Genomic DNA, 23269 nt, shown 5'->3' with positions numbered 1-23269 from the left:
AATACAGTCAAGACCATTTGAAAGGGCAGTTTCATAACTTTGCTCCATTGAATATCATATCCTAATTCACAGGAGTTGTGTCACTGCGTGATTAGAGTATGGGAATTGTACTAGCTAACACTGTACCACAGTAGTGAACGATAGTGATGCGTGGACCGGACCAGGAAATAACAAGATTTCTTCAGTTCAGATTTCTCATGATATACTAAATATAAGTGTCACATTGCTATTTAACAACTATAACACATTTCGAGTGAAGTCTCAGAGAACAGTGGGTTACCAAGAGATGAGGTGATTATGTGATCTTTGTAATCAATTATGAGGTACTGCAGATCAAATGCTTATAATACGTAATTAATTTCTTAAGTTAAGCCTGTAATCCCTCAGCTGCCCCCTTGCTACCGAGTGCACCCCTACCTTCTTTATCTTTATCGTCCCCTTAAAAACTCCTACAGTTCCTGGGATACAATATTGTTCACATTGGGAACCACTGGTGTAGCTTGATGTTTCTGTCCAGCAGCTATTGAATACAGATCAAGAACTCTGTCAAGCTCTTCTTGTACTATCTTCTATATCGATCTCAGTCTCCATACACTTTGCTAAGTATACACTATCTCAGCTCCTGTCCACCATGTACGATATCTCCCTCTCACATTGTACAGCTTGGTGTCCGCCTCAGGGCTCAGTGTTGTACTCCTTTGGTTTAACTGTCCATGTCCTCTGCAGTGTATTGCTTGGCATATCCGTGTCAGTGACTGACTACACAGCTCGTTACACCTGTCTCAACTCCTGAACCCGCGCAACACTCAATGTAATGTACCTTTGCTTCGTCTATCTGAGACACAATCTATAGATTGCAACATCCCTAGCTCTCAAAGGTATGGGTTCTATAGTATGTTATGATTAGTAAATTGTGATCATGCACGGCGGCACTTATAGGCTGCCTCCAGCACATATTTGGACTATGCTGGTGATTGATGCAAATAATGAATTCCCTTGAATATTTCAATATACGTGTGACAAATAAAGCTAATTGTTAATCTTTTGAGTGAATTGTAGTTCAGAAGGATTGTAAGCTTATTTCCTCGGCAGTATTAATTCATATTTTTATCTACTTTTTCAGGCCTGCACCAGAGAAGGACATGTGAGTGTTCACTATTCCTTATGTTTAATATCAGGCAGCTTCAGCAGCAGAATAATTCACTGAGTGTCAGTGAGCATCTTTAGACCTGGACCTATTTGAAGTTGTATACCTATTCCCATCATTCCCTCACCATTTTTCTACCAGGTCTGGGAAATAAAGAGTTAAAGATAACTTAGATATGTAATTGGCTAGGGCGCAATCGTAGCCAATTACATATCTAAGGAGAATGCAGCTGGGGATTCCAGGGTGAGTATTAGAAACAGTGATGTGTAGCTCTCTGGCCCCGGGTTTAGGGAATACAATACCAAAGTCTACAGACAGTTCAAAAGGTGGCACTGCTGTGTTTAGGAGGATGTTGATTGGCTGCTGAAATGGGCTCACTCTTGGCAAATCCCACCCAATACTGCCAATTGTGAATTAGTGCATTTTGGAGAGATTATATAATCGGCATGGCGCTATTTCGCGGAAGTTACAAGGACAGGGTACCTGCAGGTGTGTATTCATCATGAAGGAAGCAGTGCACATTGCTTCGTCAATGTAGGAAATAGATCTGCTTCAGAGCTTTGTCTCGGGAGCCAGGCAGCACAAAGACACAACTAGTGGAGCTGCAACTCGGGTTCAATCTGGACCTCAGGTCCTGTATGTACGGAGTTTGCACTTTTTCTCTGTGAGAGTCTGGAGTTCCCCAGCTGCTGCAGCTTCCTGTGTTCTACAGGCAGACAGTTTGGTAGGTCCATATAACTTGCCCCAGAGTGCAGGTGAGTGGTAGAATCCGGTGCAGCTGAGAGCAGTGCTGAGAGACTAGAATGGAATTAGTGTAGGGTTCAGTGTTATTGGTGTAGGTTGATAGATGATGCAGAACTGTTTGGCCAAAGGGCTCGTTTCCATGCTGTATGATGCTATGAACAAAGAATCTTTTTGTTTAAATAACACCAAACCTCTTTAGCAGTTAGCTGAAGAATTGTTTGCAATGCTCAGCAGCACACTTTAGAAAGATGTGGAGAGGAGAAGGCAGTGTCAGAGGCAGACAGGGCAGGGCACGCTGACCTTCATCGGTTAGGGCATTGAGCTTTGGCTCTGGGATGTTACGACGCAGTTGCACAAGAAGCTTGTGAGGCTGTCGCTGGAGTATTATGGCAGTTTTAGTCACCCTGTTAGACGAAAGATTGCATTAACTTGGAAAGAATGCAAAGATGAGTTACAAGAATATTTCCAGGACTGGAGGGCCTGAGTTACAGGAGAGGTTGGGCAGGTTAGGACTTTATTCCTTAGAGTCCATGAGAATGAGAGGTGACCTTATGGGGGTGTATAAAATCATGAGCATAGATGGAGTGAACACATACAGTAATTTTCTCATGGAAAGTGAGGAAAAAAAAGAGGGCATAGGATTAATGTGAGAGGAGAAAGATTTAAAAGCAACTTCTTCACATAGAGGATCGAGTGTATATATAGAATGAGCTGCCTGAGGAGTAGTTAGGGAAGGGGCAGGGACAATGTTTAAAAGACACTTGGACAGGTACATAAATAGAAAAGGTAGGGACATAGGGCAAATGCGGGTAAGTGGCACCAGCTCAGATGGGCATCTTAGTCAGTATGGATGAGTTGGATTGAAGGGCATATTACCGTGCTGTATAACTCCGACTCTGTGACCACAGATTGAGCCTGGTCTTGGGGTAAAACGGTGGCACAAGGGTTTGATCAACTTCCACCTCTTGTTCTGCTCCGTTTTGGCTCAGCCTGTTAAATTTTGGGCCCAAACCACCTTGAAAGCAACAGCAGTGATTGATTATGCCTTTGCCCTGTGAAATTGAGATCTTCTTCTTCCCAGGGAGCAACTGATCAAGGACCTACAAGAGCAGATCACTCAGCTCGTGCAGTTACTGGAAGAGGAGAGCTACAGGCAGATGGCCTTGGAGAGAAAGGTGGGTCTGAAAGGTTCAGATTCAGATTTCAGGCTTAGATTAATTTAGGTTCAGATTTTAGATTTATTTATCACATTTACATCTAATCATACAGTGAAATGTGTCATTTTGTGTGAACAACCAACACACCCAAGGATGTGCTGGGGACAGCCGCAAATGTTGCCACACGTTCCGGTTTCAATGTGGCATGCTCACAATACTTGGCAGAACACACCAAGCAACAAAGCAACAGCAGTGAAACAAGCCCCATTCCTCCCTCCCTCCCATGCACTTACATTGTCCTCTAACCCCACAACAGGCCATCTTCGACCTCCGGCGGGCTTGTGGCTTCGCAGACACTGGGCCCCGACTACCCCAGCGGTCTTGCAAAGATTCACAAACTCATGCTCCGGTCATTGGACCTTGACCTTTGGGCTTCAATCCGGAACGTGGGGCAACATTTGTGGCTGCCTCCGACTGACCTTTTGGGCTTTGATATGCAGGGTAACATTCTTGTCCAGTGTTAGGTCTCTTGCATCTCAGGGGATAAGAGTTGTATCTGGAATGTGTTAAATGCTGATGGAAGTAGCATTTGCAGGGTTTGATCCACAGAGAAGAGTGGATGCCACACCCTGTGAGCGTTGGATGAGACATGGAGCGCAGAAACAGGCCCTTTGGCTCACTGAGTCTGTGCTAGCCGTCAACCACCCATTTACACTGTTGCTATATTAATCCCAGTTTATATTCCCTACATTTCCACCTTCTAGATTCTACCACTGACTTACACACCAGGAGCAATTTAGTCTGTGTGTGCTTGAAACCAGACCTCCCTGAGGAAACCTACACGGTCACAGGGAATACTTGCAAAATCCGGCTGTACCAGTCAGAGCAGAAGAGCCAGAAGCTCTTCAAAAGTTGTTTCTGATTGGCTAAGAGAGTGGTAACTCAACCAATAAAAGGAAGGTACTGCAGGTTAAGATAGAACAGCCATTGTGAGAGAAGACCAGTGGAAGAGTGGGGAGCCTGAGGCTTTGGCTCAAAAGGCTTCACTGAGGAGGTGTAGATGAGTGGCAGGTAAGAAACGAAAAGTTTTTATTTTCCTGTTAATCTGTGACCTTTGACATGCTTTAGCCAAGATGGTAGTTAGGGCAGCGGAATGCTCCTGCAAGACGTGGAAAGTTAGGGAACCCCATAGTCTCTCTGATGATCACATCTGTGGATACCATAGCTGAGTTCCTAACAGACCAAGTGGAGGGACTGAGGGAGCATTTGGATGTAGTCAGGATCAACTGGGAGGTTGTCGATTTCATTGATAAGAGCTTTGGTAAGGTGGTCACCCTAAGGTGCAGATTATACATAAATGGGTGACCACCAGGAGAAGTAAGGGGAGGCAGGCTTTCTCTGTGGCTATCACCCTCAAACCCCTTAGGATACTGTTGGGAGCTGTGGGCGGTGTTGTGAATGGTGTAAAGCACTATCAACAACTACAGTGGGATATAGATCAGTTACAGACATGGGCAGAGAAGAGGGAGAGTTTTATCCAGGCAAGTATCAGTTGTTACAGTTGGGGAGGTCAAATGAAAGGAGAGTTAATAATAGGTCCCTCAATATTATTGAAGTACAGATGGATATTGGGGTCTAGACACAATTCATTGGAAGTGGCTACAAAAACGGATTAGGTGGTAAAGAAGGCTCACGTGAACTCGCCTTCAGTGGTTGGGGTATTGAGTGTAAGAGTAAGGAAGTCATGGTACAGCTCTGTAAAACTTTAATCAGACCACACTTGGAGAACTGTGTGCAGTTTTGGTCACCCCTTTACAGGAAGGATGTGAATGACTCTGTAGAGGGTGCAGAGGTGGTTTGCCAGGATGCTGCCTGGATTAGAGGGTACGAGCTTGAAGGAAAGTTTGGACAAACTTGGGTTGTTGAGTGTAAGAGTCTGAGCAGAGACATAAGAGAGGATTTTAAAATTATGAGAGTCATAGATGGAGTAGTCTGAATATTTTCAAACACCAGAGAACATGCTTTTCACTATGAAGGTTGGAGAGTGCAGGCTTAAAGGTGACGAGAGGAGCGAGGTTTTATATGGAGAGAGTGGTAGTTGTGTGGAATAGGTTGCCAGTGCTAGTAGTGGAAGCAAGCAGTTTGGTGAAGTTTCAGAAACTTTTAGATTGACACATGAATATTAAGGGAATGGAGGGACATGGTGATACACATGAGGAGGACGTTTAGTATCAATTGGCATCATGATTGATCTGTCCAGTGCTCTACTCTCCCATGTTCTATGTACCAGAGGTTAGAATGAACCCAGGTCTCTGCCTAGGTTGGGAGATTCCAACAATGATCCCAGAAATAAAATAGCAAACCTGAAACTTTTTCCTCTGAAATGGTGAAAGCTGTTAACATGGAAAGGCGATAGATTAAGCTGAAGGTTAACAGTTAAGCTGCTGTCTCCCTGGTCCAGAGACCCAGGTTCATTGCTGACATTGGCTGATCTTTGTATGGAGTTTGCACATTCTCCCTGTGACCACTTGGGTTGGTTCCAGTTGCTCCAGTTTCCTCCCACTTTCCAAACAAGTGTGGCTGGTAGGTTAGTCTTAGTGTGTAGATAAATGGTAGAATCAGTGGAAATATGGGGGAATAAAATGGGATTAGCCTAAAAGGGAGTTTTATAGAGATCTTCTTCACTGTTGTACGATTTCTGATTTTAAACGTGGAGCAGGAATAGGCCATTCAGCCCTTCCTGCCTGCCCTGCCATTCAATGTGACAACACTTGATCTTATCTTCTATGCCAGACAAAGTTTATCCCCCTGCTCTTATAAATCCCCTTTGGTTTGAGCCTCCACAATACTCCATGGCAGGGAATTCCAGGGGTTCACTACCCTCTGTGAGAAGTAGTTGCTGTACAATTCAGTTTTAAATGACTACTCCCTAGTTTTGTAACTCCATCTTTTTGTTTAGGAATTTCCCATCAGTAGAAACATTCCAATGAAAGGTCTGGACCTGATTTATTCCCTTTCATAGATGCTGCCTGACCTCACTTCTTCCACATATTGTGTGTGTTTCTCCTTTTGTAGGAAGGAATTACTCTAATAGAGGTCTTTGAGATAATGAACTGGTTTGTAGTGTGGGCTGAGGAAATGTTTCCATGTGTGAGACACCAAACTAAGCCTCATACAGTCATGAGTAGATCTGACAGGTAATACAGAAGCATCAGTGGAGGACAAAGTCACTCCTACGTGGCACGGATGAGGTAAAAAGTACCAGTGTCCATGAAGGAGATACCAGAAACCTGCAGAGAGCAGGAAGGCACAGAAAGAAGTTCCAGTGGGTGAGGTGAAGGGGAAAGAATGTTCGAAGTCTATATACCAGCTTGGGTTAATGAGCTGAAAAGGTCTGCTTCTTTGTTGTACATTCTTCTCATACTATATTCTTCAGATTTAAAATTAAGATTAGCTTTATTTGTCGCATGTACATCAAAATATACAGTGAAACGGATCATTTGTACCAAATCAAATCAGCGAGGATTCTGCTAAGCAACCCATAAATGTCGCCACACTTCCAGCGCCAATACATGCCCACCATACGTCTTTGGAATGTGGGAGGAATTCAAAGGCACTGTAATAGTATTACGCTACTGTGCCTCCCTCCAGTTGCCTGTACAATGAACTATAATCTAACCACATTTTTATGCAGTTTTGTGTCAAAAGCTCTCAGTCATTTACAGGGAAAGTTCTCTGTATTGCTCCTTTCAAATTATAAACCATGAGACCCACCAGTAGTGAATAAGAAACTACTTCCAGGGTGTTTGTGTGGTGGGGCAGGCAGATGGGGATTTGCTGATGGGTTAGGAAGCTGGCTTGGTGTTTCAGGGAGATGGGCACTCACTGCACATTATTGGGTCCAGTTTCAGAATGAGAACGAGCAGGCAAAGTTGTTGTTGGAGAAGAAGCATGAAGAACACATGAGGTAGGATTTCAAAAAAAGACGGTTGAGACGTTCTTTAGCATGCATTTGGGCTCCACATTGAGAGGTGAGTGTGCATTATGCTGTACTTGCCCCAGGTTTGGTGGACATGAATGGGTGGGGCTATTACCATGGTAACATTCCTAAAAGCCTGTAGCAATGTTTTCCTTAAGGGTCAAAAGTAGCCTGAGATTAATGTTTGAAACAAAATTCAGGATTGGAGGACCTCTTGCCCTTGTAAACAACCATTTTGAGCAATCGGGGGATGGAGAAAGGGCCAGATTGTGAAGATTTATTCTGTTTCAGTGAAATTGCTGCTATCCATGCTCTTGAAGTCCAGGCGATGAAAGAGAAATTTGAAGAGTCAATGGTGGAGATCAAAATGGACGCAGAGAAGCAGTATGGTAGGTTCCATTCACATTTGCTGTGGAGAGAAATACACATAAAATACTGAGGAACTCAGCAAGTCTGTTTATTTTATCAATGTTGACTGTTTATTCCTCTCCATTGATGCTGCCTGACTTGCTGAATTCCTCCAGTATTTTGTGTATATTGCTCAAGATTTACAGCATATACAGAATCTCGTGTTTATTGTATGTAGATTTGCTATGTTTCTCTGCTTCCCAAAAAATTACAGTATATAATTTTAAAGGAAAATTTGTTGATGAATTTCAAAATGGTGTCCACCCTGCGAGACGTTATAGTAATTTATTCACTCAGTGAACCGTTGTCTGCTGAGGTTTCAGCCAATTCTGGTACATTTTACCTGTAAGGATAGCACACATTGCACTATTCTTCACTGACTTTAGCACTCCGCATGAGACTACCTCCTTCCGTGTGCAGACCAGTTTGTATTGCGGCCAAGTTCGGAGGTTGGAATTCAGAGACTGGCACGTCTAGAGGTGGAAGCTTGAAGGTTGAAGACCCAAGTCTGCAAGGCTGGAGGTTGAAGACCCTGGGTCATATGTCTGGAAGTCAGAGGGCAATGTCTCTGAGTCTGAAAGTCAGGGACCAAGGACTAGAGGTCAGAGGACTGTGTGGGTGGGTAGGAGGGAGGGCAGGAAAGGGGCTTGTGTTGCTGTGGTGATTTGTTTTGTTGTTCTACTGAACATTGTGGCTATGCTATGTTGGTGCCAGAATATACAGGCTATGAGCTTTCCCCTGCACGTACTTTGGCTGTGTTGGTTGTAAACACAAACACATTTCACTGTGTTTTCATGTACATCTGCTAAATAAATAAATCTGTTCACGTGTGGAAGTTGAATTGCCGTATCAAATCCAGTCCTTGTATGGAGCAGTGAAGCATTTTTTTTAAGAAGAAAGACCTTGTAACCAAAAAAGGTTTGACTAATGCATAGGCCCAGGCACTGAATCCATCTGTTATTGCTTCATCTGTCTGCTTTCTGTAATCAGATGGAGTTTATGTTTGGTACATAGCATATAGTTTGGTCTGCATGGGCTATCAGATTATCGTGTTAGAAAGTGCAAAGTAAAATTATTGGACTAGTCTGATAAATGATGCACAGGGGTCAAACCCAGACTGATGTCATTGTGTACTGAATTGGTGTGAAGTGCAGCGCATCAGATACCGGGCCAATTTTGTACACAGTGTACAAGACCAGTCTGATGTGTGGTGGAAGGGTATCTGGACTGGTTTAATACAGAGAACTGTGGACTGATCTGGGGTATAGTTACTGAACTGAAATGATAAATAATAAATAGTTGTAGTTTTGGTTTGTATTAGAGCAAAAGGTGTCAAGATATATTATGAAATAAAATGTTATGCCAAGCCATACAGATGATCAAAAGCTTTGTCAGAGAATTAGGTTTTAAGGATGATGGTGATGGAAAGAGGGAATGAAGCTGATCGATTGTCCACAACCCAGGGCCTTGGTAGCTGCTTGCACAGTTATAAATGGGGACTGACTGAAGAGAGAATTCTGCTCTTTGTGCACAAGTTAAAAGGTGGAGTTTTCTGAAGGCTCTTCTGTTTGAGATCTTATTGCTGTTTCCAGCATTTTCTGTTTTTACTACACAATGTCACCCCATTGTGAGGGAAGAGTTGAAGCAACAAAAAAAAATTGTTGGGTGCAGCTTAGAGAGAGAGAGAGGAAAATGAGGAAGGGATAGGGAGATAGAAATATTTCAAGATTCAAGCTTATCTATCAAATGTATATTGGAACATACAGGGAAATAATAGTATTGTTTCCATTAACAACCAAAATATTTATGGTTACTTCAGAAATTAAGAGCCAAAAAATCTAACAAAAAATGTAGATTAAAGCTAAAGATAAAGCTTAGTTTTATTTGTTTGTACATGGAAAGATACAGAGAATGTTGTTTGTGTCAAATCAAATCGGCAAGCATGTGCTGAGGGCACCCCCCAAGTGTCGCCACGCTTCTGGTGCCAACATGGCATGCCCACAACCCACTAAGCTTAACTGTATGTCTTTAGACTGTGGGAGGAAATCAGGGTGCCCGGAGGAAACCCGTGTGGTCACAGGAAGAACGTACAACCTCTTTACAGACAGCAGCAGGAATCTAACCTCGATGGGTGACATTATAAAGTGATGTGCCAACCACATTACTGTATCACCCCCAGAACTGATGGTCTTGGGTTCTAAATGACTGGTGTCCATTAATAACTGTTACATTGCAATGATTTCCAAGAATTGCCTAAATTCTAGGAATTGTTAGCCTTAATTCAAGGGGAGTGGGTATTGTGTCTAGTGGGAAGCAGTATATGGACTGATTTGCTTCAAAGAGAGGCAATACTTGTCACTTTAAGCATGATAGCCTACAGCAGTAAAGGGATTAAATATCTGGGCCACACTAACATTGTCTCCGTAGTGTGCGGATTTGTCTTATGAATACTTGGGGTGGATGGCTACCTCAATTGTGAACTGATTCCACAACCTACAGGCTCACTTTCAAGGACTCTACAATTCATATTCTCAGTATTACTTGTTTCTATTTGTACAATTAGTCTCTTGTATATTGGGCATTTGTCAGTCTTTATATATAGTGTTTCATCAATTCTATTATTTTTCTATAAAAGCCTGTAAGAAAATGAATCTCAGAGGTATATGGAAACATATACAGCATGTACTTAGATAATAAATTTACATTGATTGTAACTTTGATCACTTCAGATGCAACATATTTTCTCCTTTTGTTCTATAGCTGAGCTGAAGGGAGAGCTTGAAAGCATACAGGCTGCATTTATGTCCTATAAGGTAAGTAACAAAGATGTCTTTAAGTTTTATAGCACTTTATAATGAATTGCCTCAGAAAACAATTAGTTTCATGGTGCTATGACGTGTGTAAGTTATCATTTTAGTATATTTTGCCCCAGTAATGTTCTAATGCTGGTTTGAGGTTACTGAATTTGTATCTAGAGTGGAGGGAAGGATATTGGAGTTGGAAATAAAGAAACGGGGAAAAAAACAAAAGCAGAAGATTGTCACTGGATCTTCGAATCTGCTCTGCCATTCAGTATGACCATTACCTCAATATTATACTTCTGCCCTCTCATACTCCTTCATACCTTTTGTTCTTAAATTTCAACCATCCAACCTCTGTGATGGCAAATGCCCTATGTGAAGAAATTTCCCTTCATCTCAGCCCTAAGTGTTTTTTTCCCATATCCTGAGACCATCGAAATGACATTGACAGTGGTGCAATGTATTGCTGGTCTCAGCTCAAGTACCGGGAAAATCCAGGACCTCCCGCCCAAGCTACTGCTTGTACCTAAAACATAAATGTGTTATGATCCAGGAGCCTAGTGTTAGAACACTCATCTAAGTGTGTCTGAGTCTGGGCTTTTAAAATTCATTCATCCCTAGAGGTAAAGCTGGAGCTGTAGAGCAGGGAAAAGAAGTGCTTTGGCCTATTGTGCTGACTATCAGGCACTCATTTAGACCAATCCTACACTGATCTTGTTTTATTCTCCTCACGTTCTCATCAACTGCCCTAGATTTTTCCACCTTTGGGGCCAATTCATCCTTGGGAAATCAGAGCATCCAGGAGAAATCCATGTGGTCATAGAACTTGCAGACTCCACACAGACAGCACGGGGAGGGGGGGTGGGGGGAAGGAGAGGGGGTCGTAGTCAGGACTGAACCCAGGTTGCTGGAGCCATGAGGTCACAGCTGTACCAACCTCACCATTGTTCTATCTTAATCAAAGCAAAGAACTGAATTCACTCAAATCTGTTCTCCTTGTACGTTTTTCATATTTAAAGAGAGTTCCTCTTGTCAAGTGTCCCTATCATTTCCTCAGGCACTTGCTGTACATACAATTAGCTGAGGCATATAAACTAATCTTATGTACATACAGCCACCCAGTTACTTGTACATTGTTTTATAGGATTGTTTTTATAGTTATTGTGTATTTTGTGCTGCATTGGATCTGAAGTAACAAACATTTCCTTCTCCTTTACACACCTGTTCTGAAGAATGACAAAATTAAAAGTAATATTAAGAGCTTTGTTGCCAAAATTTTGATTGTTTATGGTGCACATTGTTACATTGAAGGAAGAAGTTTATAGAATAAACATAGATTTCACATGCCCCTGAATTTTCACTTTGTGTGTATGTACTTTGGAAGCCAAATCAGTAGAGTTATTATTATATTCTTTTTCCTATTAGTAGGGGTTTCTCATGTCCATTCTGGGCAGTTCACACACCTTTGGTCCCCAACGGCACTCAGCTCTCATCTGTGGCTCCAAGTTGCCGTTTACATGCAACTGTGGCCAGCTCGCTTTGACGGCGAGGTGAGGGTAGCCAGTGGGCTCATGCCCCGGTGAGATAGTAATGAAGACTAGGCAAATGAGATCAATAGTGAGGTCCAACAAAGAGACAGTTCTGCAATACTTCATATAGAGCGAAGGGTATGACAAGGCACAGAAAAAAATCATGGTCATCCACTGCAAACAAGGAAGAGCCCAGTTGTGACAACTACTTGTCCCACTGGATCTGGACTTTTGAGGTAGAGAGAGTGGAACTGCTCAAGGCAATATCTTTTCCACTTTGAAAACCCTCCTGCAGAAATTTCTTTGCACAGGTCCAACTGTCATCATCAGATATGCCAGGCAACCAATCTAATTTTCCTATTAAAAACAGGATTGTAGCAAATGCTACTTGGGGCTGTTCTGCAGTTTATTTGTAACATTATTAATTCTAAGTTGATGGTTTCTTGAATCAGGAATCCATCATTGAAGAAATGAATGAAAACTGGGCACAGAGAGAAGCTGAAATGAACAGGCAGTTTGAAGCAGACAAGAGAATGGAGTTGAACCTGCAGGGTAATTGACCATTTCAGCAGGAAAACTACTGAGCACGAATTACAGTGGAAATGGGGGAAGCAGGGAGTATTTGGACTGGGCATATTGTGAGGCTGTGTATGAAAAGAGCCATATTGTAAGTACACAATGTGTATAAATGTTTAATGGAACACTTATGTGCTGGTAACACAACTACTATCATCTTGTATAGTGCTGGTTACTAGATTGCTGCTGCAGCAGTAGTCACTTGCTACTAACTACCATGGATGGTGAAAATGTTCCACCCCCATTTTAACTACCTTGTTTATTTAGTGTGGTTGGAAAGGGAATCAAAAGTAGTCAATACCAATGGCTGAAATGCTCTAAATGGTGTTCTCTGTTAACTTACCTGTTTATCCTGTTAGATTAGATTTGCCACATCCATGGAGCAGCTGATTGTGTATGTGTAAAAATTAGAGTTTGGGTAGAGCAGCTTTTGAACCCCTAGAGCAGTGATGAACTTCAAAGCCATGCAGATGTTTTACTGGGTCAAGAAATAGAGCATGGGACAAACAGACCATGTCAGCTTTTGCTTCTAGAGGATTTGTTTAAGGATTAATGTTTAACTAGGCAGAAATGGTGTCAAGGGATCACGCATATTCTCCCAAACAGACCCCCTTCTTACCTGAACTGCAGCTTTTCCTCAATAAAAAAATGTCAAAGATAAGAAACTGCAATGGTAGAATCTGGAGCAAATAAAGAGCTGCTGGAAGAACACACATGGTCTGGTAACATCTGTATAGTGAAATGGCAGTCAACGCTTTGGGTCAAGACAATTCGTCTGGACTATGCATTTCCCTCTGCAGATGCCAGCTGACTATCCAGTTTCCTCCTACAAATTGTTTTTTTTGTTCCTCAATGATATTGGCCTCCAGCAATAAGCCGGATTTGAGTCCACCAGCACTGATGTTAGAAATATCTTGAATTGCCAAAGTGGGAAAGCTTATTAAGGTTGTCCCCACACACAAATGTCTTGTGATATAGCATACAATGAATGAGATGTTTCTTTTATCTGTCAGAGAACACCTTGAAAAAGAAATGTGACCAAGAGAAAAAGTTAATTGAACAGCAATTCCAAAAACAGATTACTTCCATGCTTGAGGAACACAAAATTGAAATGGAGGTGAGCAAAATCTTTTTAATATGATACCCACTGGGAGAAATGAATACAAGTGCTTAAAGATATGTATTTTGATTGTTTTCCACAAAGGAAATGTTCCACTTCTTTCAATGGAATAGTTCATTACAAATGAAGTACTTGGGATAGACTATCAGGTTTTTTTCCCCCCCAACATTATTTTTCAAGTGCAGTATCAATAATTTGCATTTATGTGGTTCTTTCAACATAATAAATACTCGAGAACACTTAAGATTGTTATCAATGGAAAGTTGGCCTAAAGAGGTTTATCAGAATAAGTGAAAAGATCTTGATGAAAGGGCTAGCTTTCAGAAGTATCTTTAAGGAACTTTAAGACTAGGCAGCTTAGAGAGGGAATTCCAGAGCTGAAGACAGAGATTTCTGGAATGGGCACTTGAAATTTGGTTACATGTAAGTGGTCAGAATTGAAGCGGCATGAAGGTGCAGAGGATTGAATAAACAGATGGAATAAGTTATGGAATAGGGAGGGGGTTGCTGGAAACCACTTCTTAAAGTACTTTTTCTAAGATATTAGATGAATTGTAAGACTAAAGTCATAGTTTAATCAAAACGTACTTTAAAAAAAAACTAGTGTATTTTTCACAGTAAGGTGGTTTGTCCCCACTTACTGGTAGAAAGTAATATATATATACCTTTTCATTTTCCATTGGCTTAAGTGTAGGCATATTACACGTGGTGTACTTTAAAAAAAAACTAGTGGTGTACACTAGTGGATTAGTGGTGTACACTAGTGGTGTACACTAGTGGATTAGTGGTGTACACTAGTGGATTACACGTGGTGTACTTTAAAAAAAAACTAGTGTATTTTTCACAGTAAGGTGGTTTGTCCCCACTTACTGGTAGAAAGTAATATATATATACCTTTTCATTTTCCATTGGCTTAAGTGTAGGCATATTACACGTGGTGTAATTGTGCAACCATTAATTAATTTATTTTTATCTAAGGAATTTTCTGTTTCCTCAACTATAAAGGTGATGGATTTTCAGAGGCATCATCTTTTTATCTTCACCTTCTTTGCTTTTCCCTGCTTTGCTTCTCAATTTTTCACTTTGCTTAGTATTTGTGTGTTTGTTTAAACTTTAAACTAAACAATCTTTAAGAATTAAGACTCCTCGCCATTCTTGATCCCCGGAAGAACCCTAACGATCAGGAAAATAACTTAAGATATTACAGGGTTGACTTGGAAGGGTTTGAAGATGAGGATGAGAACATTGAAATTGAGGCCTCACTAGATTTGGAACCATTACAGATGGAGTGATTAATGAATGTAACCTGATGTGAGTTAAGCATACGAAAAATTCTGCAGATGCTGGAAATCCAGAGTAACACATACAAAATGTTGGAGGAACTCAGCAGGTCAGGCAGCACCTATGCATAGGAATAAATTGTCGATGTTCCAAGCTAAGAAACAGGACCTGATGAAACACTAATTCCGTTATCCTCTAGGTGTATTCAAAAATGTAACTGGATGTTCAGTTGATGGTGTTGAAATTCCACACAAATTTTGATAGGTTAAATGGCTTTTCCTCAAATTAGAATTTTGTTCAAAGAATTTTAGTCAGAATAATTTTTCCAGTTTTGGAAATAAAGAAAATCCAAATTCTATGCTAATAACATCCAGCTTGGGTTACTTTATTTTTTATTATAATAATTATGTAATAATTACATTAAAACTTGATACAAACATAATTTTTTTAAAAAATACTGTCCTATTACATACAAAATAGGTATACTTGACATTTTTCCATTAAGTTAGCTGTGATTTTGGAATTTAGTGAACTTGAATTTGGCAATCTACAGATAACTGAAGCACATTTTTTAAAATGTAATTGACTTGCTCTTTGATTCTGCTTTCTCAGGAAGCTGCTAACAAATTTAATGCCATTTCTGGAACAGTCGAGGAGCTAAAAATGTCAAAACAGAAGATCCAGGTATAACCATATGGCCAGGAACAATTCAGTGCTATTTTGGAATTGCCTTTATGAAGGTAAAGCAGCTTTGGTTACATAGCATTCCTGTCAACTATAGTGGCTGGATCTGCACGGGTTCATTAAGGGTACAATGGTAAGGAGGTCTTGCTACAAATATACAGGATGTCATTGAGACTGCTCCAGGAGTACTGAGTCTTGGTCATTGTACCCAAGGGTATATTTAGTGGCAATTGGTATACTGCAGATAAAGATTTTAAAACATTCTTTCATTAAATGTGAACTGCCTTGTGACAGGGTACAGAATTTAAAACTGGAGGATAATTTACACTGCTGAACATAGAGGCATCTCATGATGAGATTTTTCATTGCACGACATGGGTGTTGCCATTTTCCATAAAAGGTGTTCCTCCTCCATTGCTATACACACAGCCCTCATCTGCAACTCCTCCATTTCCCACTCATCTGTCCTCATCCCATACCCTTGCTACCGACATAAAAAGGATGGGATTCCCCTTTATCCTCACCTGCCACCCCATCAGCCTCCACAACTTGCACCATCTCCAACGGGATCACTCTCCCCACTGATCCCCCTCCAAGCACTTATCCCAACAACTATCTCAGATGTTAAGCCTGCCCTACAGCTCCTCTCTCACTACCCTCAGAGGCTGAACCGTCCTAGGTGAGGCAGTCCTTCACATGTGAATGTACCAGTGTCATTTATTGCTTCCCAAACAGCCACCTCTACATCAGTGACACCCAACACAGATTGGGGGAATGAGTTCGAGCACCTTCGCTTATTCCATTTTAAAACCAGGATCTTCCTGTGGCCAGTCATTTTAATTCCACTTCCCATCCCCACACTGACATGTCTCCTCTACTGCAAAGCTGAGGCTAGATGCTGATTAGAGGAACATCTCAAATTAAATCTGGGTAATCTCCAATTTTATGGCATCACCGTTTGTTTTCCCTTATCTCTCTGGCCCTATTACCCCTTCTCTTTCCCGTCATCCCACCTGTCACCCCTACCTTTGTCCCCATGGTTTCTCATCTGCTTCCCTTCACTCTATTGTCCACTATCCTCTTCAGCTTTCTCCTCCCATCATTCCCATTCCTCCCCATCTCACATGGATTCTTCCAGCTGTTGCTGTTGCTCCTGCCCCCCCCCCCCCCACCCCATTCCTTTTTTCTGGTTCCTGGCTTCTTTCCTTTTCACCCTGATGAAGGGTCTCAACTCAAAATGTCTGTTCATTTTTCTCCATCAATACTACCTGGCCTACAAGTTCCTCCAGCAATTTTTATGTGTTGTATAGTGACAACCTGTATTCATATTTATGGGCTCAAATAGAGGAACACAGCAGATCAGGCAGCATATATGGAGAGGGGAAAAAAGCAGTCGATGTTTTGGGTTGAGACCCTTAAGACTCAAATTAGGATTATTTCTAGATCTGTAAGTGTTTCTCTGGGTTTCCAGCACCTGCAGGATCTCATGTTCAAATTTACAGGATCTGCAGGAACAACTGGAAAAGAAAACAGAAGAGCTACAGTATCAGACTGAACACCTAAGCCAAGTCAAGGAACGGCAACAAGCAATGGTAATCAGATGTTTGGTCACTTTTGTGTGAATGTTTCTAGTTTTGGAAACCAAAGCCTAACTTTCCAGTGGCTTAGGAATACCAAACATGCAAACAATAGCAGAGGCTGAGATCCATTTGTCTGTGTGCTTGGCACTGAGTCAGAAGATCATGGTCACAGTTGCCACCCTGAGCTGGGATAGTACTGGAAGTTACTGGAATTACCTAACAATTCAGGCACTGGGCACACCACAGTCTGCCCAAAACTCAGATAGGATATTAGTTAGAAAAAGGTTGACATTTACAGTATCCTGGTTAATAGTGTTGCCTTTAGACTCTCCAGGATATTAATTAAGACCATAAAACATAACAGCAGTATTCGCCCATCAAGTCTGCTCCATCATTACATCAAGGCTGATTTATTGTACCTCTCAACCCCATTCTCATGCCTTCTCCCCATAACCTTTGACACCCTTACTAATCAAGAAACCATCAACCTCCACTTTCAATATACCCAATGACTTGGCCTCAATAGCTATCTGTGGCAATGAATTTGCATAAAGAATTTCCTCTTCATCTGTTCTAAAGGATGTCCTTGTATTGAGGTTATGCCCTCTGGACCTAGACTCCACCACTAAAGAAAACATCCTCTCCACGTCCACTCTGTTTTGGGCTTTCAATATTCCATAGATTTCAGTGAGATCCATCAAGCACAACTTGTACATCAACCCTTTCATTTGCAGTAACAATCTCATGAACCTCTCGCTGGACTCTCCAATGTCAGCGCATCCTTTCTTAGGATAAGGGGTCTGAAACAGCTCACAATACTCCATGCATTCTAGCCAATGCCTTACAAAGCCTCAGCATTATATCCTTGCTTTTATATGCTAGTAATCTCAAAATAAATGCTAACATTGCATTTGCCTTCCTCACCAACAACTCAAATGCAAGTTAACCATTAATGCGTACTCTTTGCACCCCTGATTTCTGAATGTTCTCATTTCCTTCTACCGAAGTGCATGATCACTTCCCGACACTGTATCCCATCTCTACTTCTTTGCCCATTCTCCTAAACTGTCCAAGACCTTCTGCAGACTCCCTACTACCTCAACACTACCTGCCCCTCCACCTATCTTTTATTGTCTGCAAACATGGCCACAAAGTCATCAATTCCATCATCCAAATCATTGACATACAAGATGAAAAAAAGCGGTCATAACTCTGACCCTTGCGGAACATTACTAGTCACTGTCAGCCAACCTTTATTCCCACTCTGCCATTTAAGATTTACTGTGAGTATGAGGGTTGGCAGAGTATCCAGTAATTTCCAAAATCTTAGAGCAGCTCTTGGATATTCAACACATTGTAGTCAAATCATCTTTCTGAAACAAGTACCAGCAACCACATGCTACTGTCTAATTTCAGTTCAGTACGTTGTTGAGCTATGACTCCTGTTTCCTGTTTTTTTATAAGTTAATGGATGGTTTGATGTTCAAAGTAATATTTATTATCAGAGTACATACATGTTACCATATACAACACTGAAAATTCTTTTTCTGTGGGCGTACTTAGCAGATCTATAGAATAGTAACTGTAAACAAACTGCAAATGCAGATAATAAGTAATGACAAGAGTCCTTAAATGTGTGTAGTTATCCCCTTTTGTTCAAGAGCCTGACGGCTGAGAGGCAGTAACTGTTCTTACACCTGGTGGTGTTGAGTCCTGAGGCAACTGTACCTTCTACCTGATGGCAGCAGCGAGAAAAGAGCATGCTTACTAAGTTGGTAAAGTTGTCTGAGGTGACCAATAAAATTGTATCATGTAGCTTTTTACCCAGGGCAGAAAAGATTCTGGGGAGAAGTATAGGGGAATGACGTAGGCAGGATTTAAAAAAATTTTTTTTTTTTTTACAGTGATGGGTGCATGAAACACACTGCCAAAGGTGGTGGTAGAGGCAGATACAGTAGAGATATTTTAATGTATCTTAGGCGCATAATTGATAAAAAAATGGAGGACTATACAGGAGGGAAGTGTTAGATTAATCGTGGAGTAGGTTAAAAGTTTGGTACAAAATCACTGGCCAAGGGCCTTACTGTGCTGAAACGTTCTATGTTCAAAAGGTTTGTAGCAAGAAGAAACAATAGATGGAAAGCTGATCTAGCCTGATTTTGTTCACACTCAGAACATGAAAGGTCTAGCAAAACCAAAAGAAAGTCTGCTGCCCTCAGCACATCAGACTTTTGCCTTCCTCAGTCTGAGATGAGCTGGAGCACAGATGGGGGATATCACTTCCAAACAGTGATCATTTTCATTTGACTAGGTTATCTATTCTTTGGAAAATTAGTGACCATTTCCTTAATTTAATTATTTGTTCACATTTTAAACAACTTGTTTTTGTGTGGTGATGGGCCTTTTGTCCCTTGTCCTTGTCATGCATGGTGGGCTCACTCATTCAGCCCTCTGTATATGTGCAAATAGGTCCAGTGGCGTATTGACCAGCTCAACAGCAGGTTATAAAATCAGGCTGAGATAGGAGGAAAATTATTATCATGCTGGAAAGCAAACTGTGTTTTGAAGCGGGTGATGCAGAATCTTTGATCAGAGGGATATGCAGAGGAAGAGGACAGAGCTCCCCCTCCCCACTGAATGTGGCTCAGATGTGGAATAGTGTCCAATTATTTATTGTAGCTCATTCTCAATATCTGATTTACAAAATAACATTTATTATTTCAGGAAGCTAAACTGACGGAATTTGAAGGACTCTACAAGACAGACATAAGCTCCCTGCAGATGAAATATCTGAGTTCCATAGAAGTTTTAGAGAATCAAAACATGGATCTGAAGTAAGAACACAATCTACGTCCTTGCTTTACCAAGATCATACTTCACTAATTATTTAGAGTAAGATGCACTTTTTGGCCTCAAAAATAGTTATCTGTACACATTGAATCTTTGTGGAATATTTTCCCTGTTCTATGTGTGAAATCATTGTACTGAATTTGTGATATCAAAATGCCTAACTGTTCTATACCTTATGTCATCACTGAAATCTATATTTCAATCATGTTCTGGCCAAAGACGTTTTCTCCGAATTCCTTACTGAACCAGTGAACAGGTAAAGAATAGTCCGAATTCTCCACAAGTGGAAACATTGTTTACACTATTAAATTACTTATTAATAATCCCTCTATTACATCACCCTTTGATTAAAAAAACATCAATTTCATAATTAACCACTGAGTTCTGGTAATAAGCAACTGATCTTTTCCATTTGCTCATTCAGATGGCTGGACTTTACAGCAAAAGGCTTAATCACACCTAATAGGAATCATTCAGAAGTACAAGAGATTCTGCAGATGCTGGAGATCTGGAGGAACTCAGCAAGTCAGGCAGCATCTATGGAGGGATAAGAACAGTCAATGCTTAGGACTGAAATCCTTCATCAGGACTGGAAAGGCAGAATAACAGGGGAGGGGAGCAAGAACAGGAGTTGCCAGGTAAAAAGTGAAGGGGGATAAAAAGCGAATAATGTGAGAAACTGGGAGGTGATAGGTGGAAAAGGCAAAGAGCTCAAGAAGGAATTCGATAAGAGAGTACAGTACATTTCAAGTAAAGAGAAGATGGGGAACCAGAGTAAGGAAGGTGAAGGTAATGGCGATGGCAAGTTATGGAGGAAAGGAAAGGGAAAAGAGAAGGGTAAAAGGGGCATAGATACAAGGGAAAACAGAGGGGAATAGTACCAGGCATTAGAGAAATCAACATTTTGCCAAGACAATTTGAGGTATTGCTCTTCCAGTCAGTGTCCGGCCTCAATATAGAAGCACAGGAGGCCAAGGAAAGACATGTGGGTGCACGACTGGGATATGGCTGGCCACCGGAGCAAAGGTTACCAACTAAGCGATTTCCATCAGTGTCTGGCAGATCTCACCAATGTCGAGGAGGCTGCACCAGTCAGTATAATTTTCATTACAGCCATGGAAAAAAATCTGACCTGTTTAAAGGCAGAACATTACTTGAAATCCTTTATGATACCTCTGGAATTGCCTTTAGGGTGTTTTGAGCTTGTTTATACTGCTTTACTTAGTGGCATAAATGGACTGTATATAAATTAGCCAGCCAAGAAAATGCAGGAACTTTTGTTCACAGTAAATAGAAGTTTCTCCTGCAGTGAATTGTATGTCAAAACACATCCTGATTAGGTGATCTATGCTCGTTGTTTAGAACATAGAACAGTGCAACACAGGAACAGGCCCTTCAGCCCAGAATGTTGTGCTGAACCAATTAAATTAGTAATCAAATAGCCAACTATAGCAATCCCTTCTGCCTACACAATGTCCATATCCTTACATGTCCCTCACATTCAGGTGCTTATCTAAACATCTCTGAAAAGTGCCAAATGTATTTGCCTTGACCATCATCCCAGGCAGTGCATCACAGGCACCCACCACTGTAAAAAAACACTTGCCCCCTTACCTGTCCTTTGAAATCACCCCCTTTCACCTTAAATTCACGCCCTCTGATATTAGACTTTTCAACCCTGAAAAAAAGATACTATCTATACCTCTCATAATCCTATAAACCTCTATCAGAACTCTCCTCAACCTCTGCTGCTTCAAGAAAACTAGCCACATTTGTCCAGCCTCTTGCCCTTTAATCCAGGCAGCATCCCGGTAAACTTCTTCTACAGCCTCTCCAAAGCCTCACATCTATGTATAATGGGGTGACCAGAATTGGTTAGGCATCAGAGCCGTCTTAATTAATCTACCAACAGGCACATGCTAGAAGAAACTGGAGCACCTGTAGGAAACCCAGTGGAGAACATGGAAACTGCACTGAGGCAACAGTAGAAGTCAGGATTGAAACTCTGGAGCTGACAGATGTGCCATCTAATATCTTGCCTAAAAATTATGTACTCTTTTTCTGTCGTACACAAGGTTACAGAAATCGCACAGTGTAAAATTATTTTGTTTTCACCTCCAAATAGTAATTTTCAGTATTAAAAGAACACATTTATTTGGCACCATGGTAGTGTACACTGTAGCGGTTAGTGCAATGCTATTACAGCTTGAGGCATTCCAGTGTCATTCTGTAAGGAGAATATGTCCTCCCAGTGGAAAGTGGAGGTTTTCTCCAGTTTCCTTCCACAGTCCAAAGACATACCAGGTGGGTTAATTGGAGCAGCTAAAGCAGCTGTATCACTAAATAAATAAATACTCTAGAAACAAAATAAAGAGTTAAATAGAATGATTATGAAATGCAACAGAGCATCAAAAGTGCTCAATTATTAAGGGAGATCCTCCAGGTCAGTTTTGAATTTTGACAATATGTCCAGAAGAATTGTATATGTAACAGAAAATCTACCCCTCTGAAAGACTGAATAGCATCAACTTGTAACTGCTTGTCAAAATGCATTACTAATCTCTGGAAATTTAACAATCCTATTCATTCCAGCAAAGTGCCCATGGAAGCTTCTGGTGCAACAGGACAAAAATAACCACTTTTTCTCCCCCCCCCCCCCCCCCCTCTTCAGGCAATTGTTTGCTCTGAAAGCTGAAGAACTATGTGTCCTAAAGGCCAAAATAGAGGAGCAAGAGAGAATACAGAAGCTTAAAATGAGAGCAAGTCTCCGGGTCACTTTACAAGAATAAAGCAAGGTCAATGCAGGGGACATGGATAAGAGATGGCAGCAAACCACAGCACTTGTCCATGTGCATCACAGTCAAAGGGATTGAGTACAAGATTGAAAATGTATGGAGCAAAGATTAGCAACTGCATTCCATGGTATGTTTTGCTTGGTTTAAATGTACAATTGCTCACTGGGAATCTTGTTTTGTAAACAGAATAAATTTGGATTTTGGAACTAATTAGTTGTAATAGCTTCATTTGGAAAATACCATCCAATGTACCCGTTTCTTCAGATTTTAATGTCAACTAGTGTTCTATATCAAAATCAAGAATTTTCCCATTCTCACTTACCTACCAGGTGCATTTTTCAATGGGAATTCTGTAAATGGAATTCTGTAAAGGAGTTAGAATTGCTGAAAAAGTGGCACAAGCAGATTCAATATGAACTTTCCAAAGGGAGAGTTACTTGAAGAATTCACAGCAGAGAGCATAAAAGATTTTTTAAAAATTGAGACAATACAGACATGGTGAGTCAGCTGGCCTCCTTATCTGCCACATGCCCACCTGGGACTTTCCTGTGAGAGAAAGAGAATAAGTTTGCACTGATAATCTTAAGTCTTAAAGATGGAGGGGAAATTTGACCGAGG

The 23269-nt window shown here is 41.1% G+C and overlaps 1 protein-coding gene across 7 annotated transcripts in view; it reads left to right on the top strand.

Annotated features, from left to right (window-relative positions):
- Positions 1-22849, top strand: part of LOC140728198 (flagellum-associated coiled-coil domain-containing protein 1-like) — a 58873-nt gene extending 36024 nt beyond the window's left edge. For 5 of the 7 annotated variants that reach the window (XM_073046583.1, XM_073046581.1, XM_073046580.1 and 2 more), the window contains 11 exons: positions 1124-1144; positions 2973-3066; positions 6954-7015; positions 7319-7416; positions 10196-10248; positions 12218-12317; positions 13355-13458; positions 15355-15426; positions 16929-17018; positions 19731-19840; positions 22528-22849. In XM_073046583.1, the coding sequence (XP_072902684.1) occupies positions 1124-1144; positions 2973-3066; positions 6954-7015; positions 7319-7416; positions 10196-10248; positions 12218-12317; positions 13355-13458; positions 15355-15426; positions 16929-17018; positions 19731-19840; positions 22528-22645 (922 nt within the window). In that variant the 3' untranslated portion in view covers positions 22646-22849. Of the gene's footprint in view, positions 1-1123; positions 1145-2972; positions 3067-6953; positions 7016-7318; positions 7417-10195; positions 10249-12217; positions 12318-13354; positions 13459-15354; positions 15483-16928; positions 17019-19730; positions 19899-22527 lie in introns of those variants that run through there. The other 2 variants (XR_012099012.1, XR_012099013.1) reach the window with 2 other exon arrangements.
- Positions 22850-23269: the final 420 nt, after the last annotated feature.

Source organism: Hemitrygon akajei, chromosome 5, assembly GCF_048418815.1.
Source record: "Hemitrygon akajei chromosome 5, sHemAka1.3, whole genome shotgun sequence".
NCBI classification, from domain to species: domain Eukaryota; kingdom Metazoa; phylum Chordata; class Chondrichthyes; order Myliobatiformes; family Dasyatidae; genus Hemitrygon; species Hemitrygon akajei.
The sequence above is the reverse complement of the archived record's forward strand: the minus strand, read 5'-3'. Positions and strand labels throughout refer to the sequence as shown.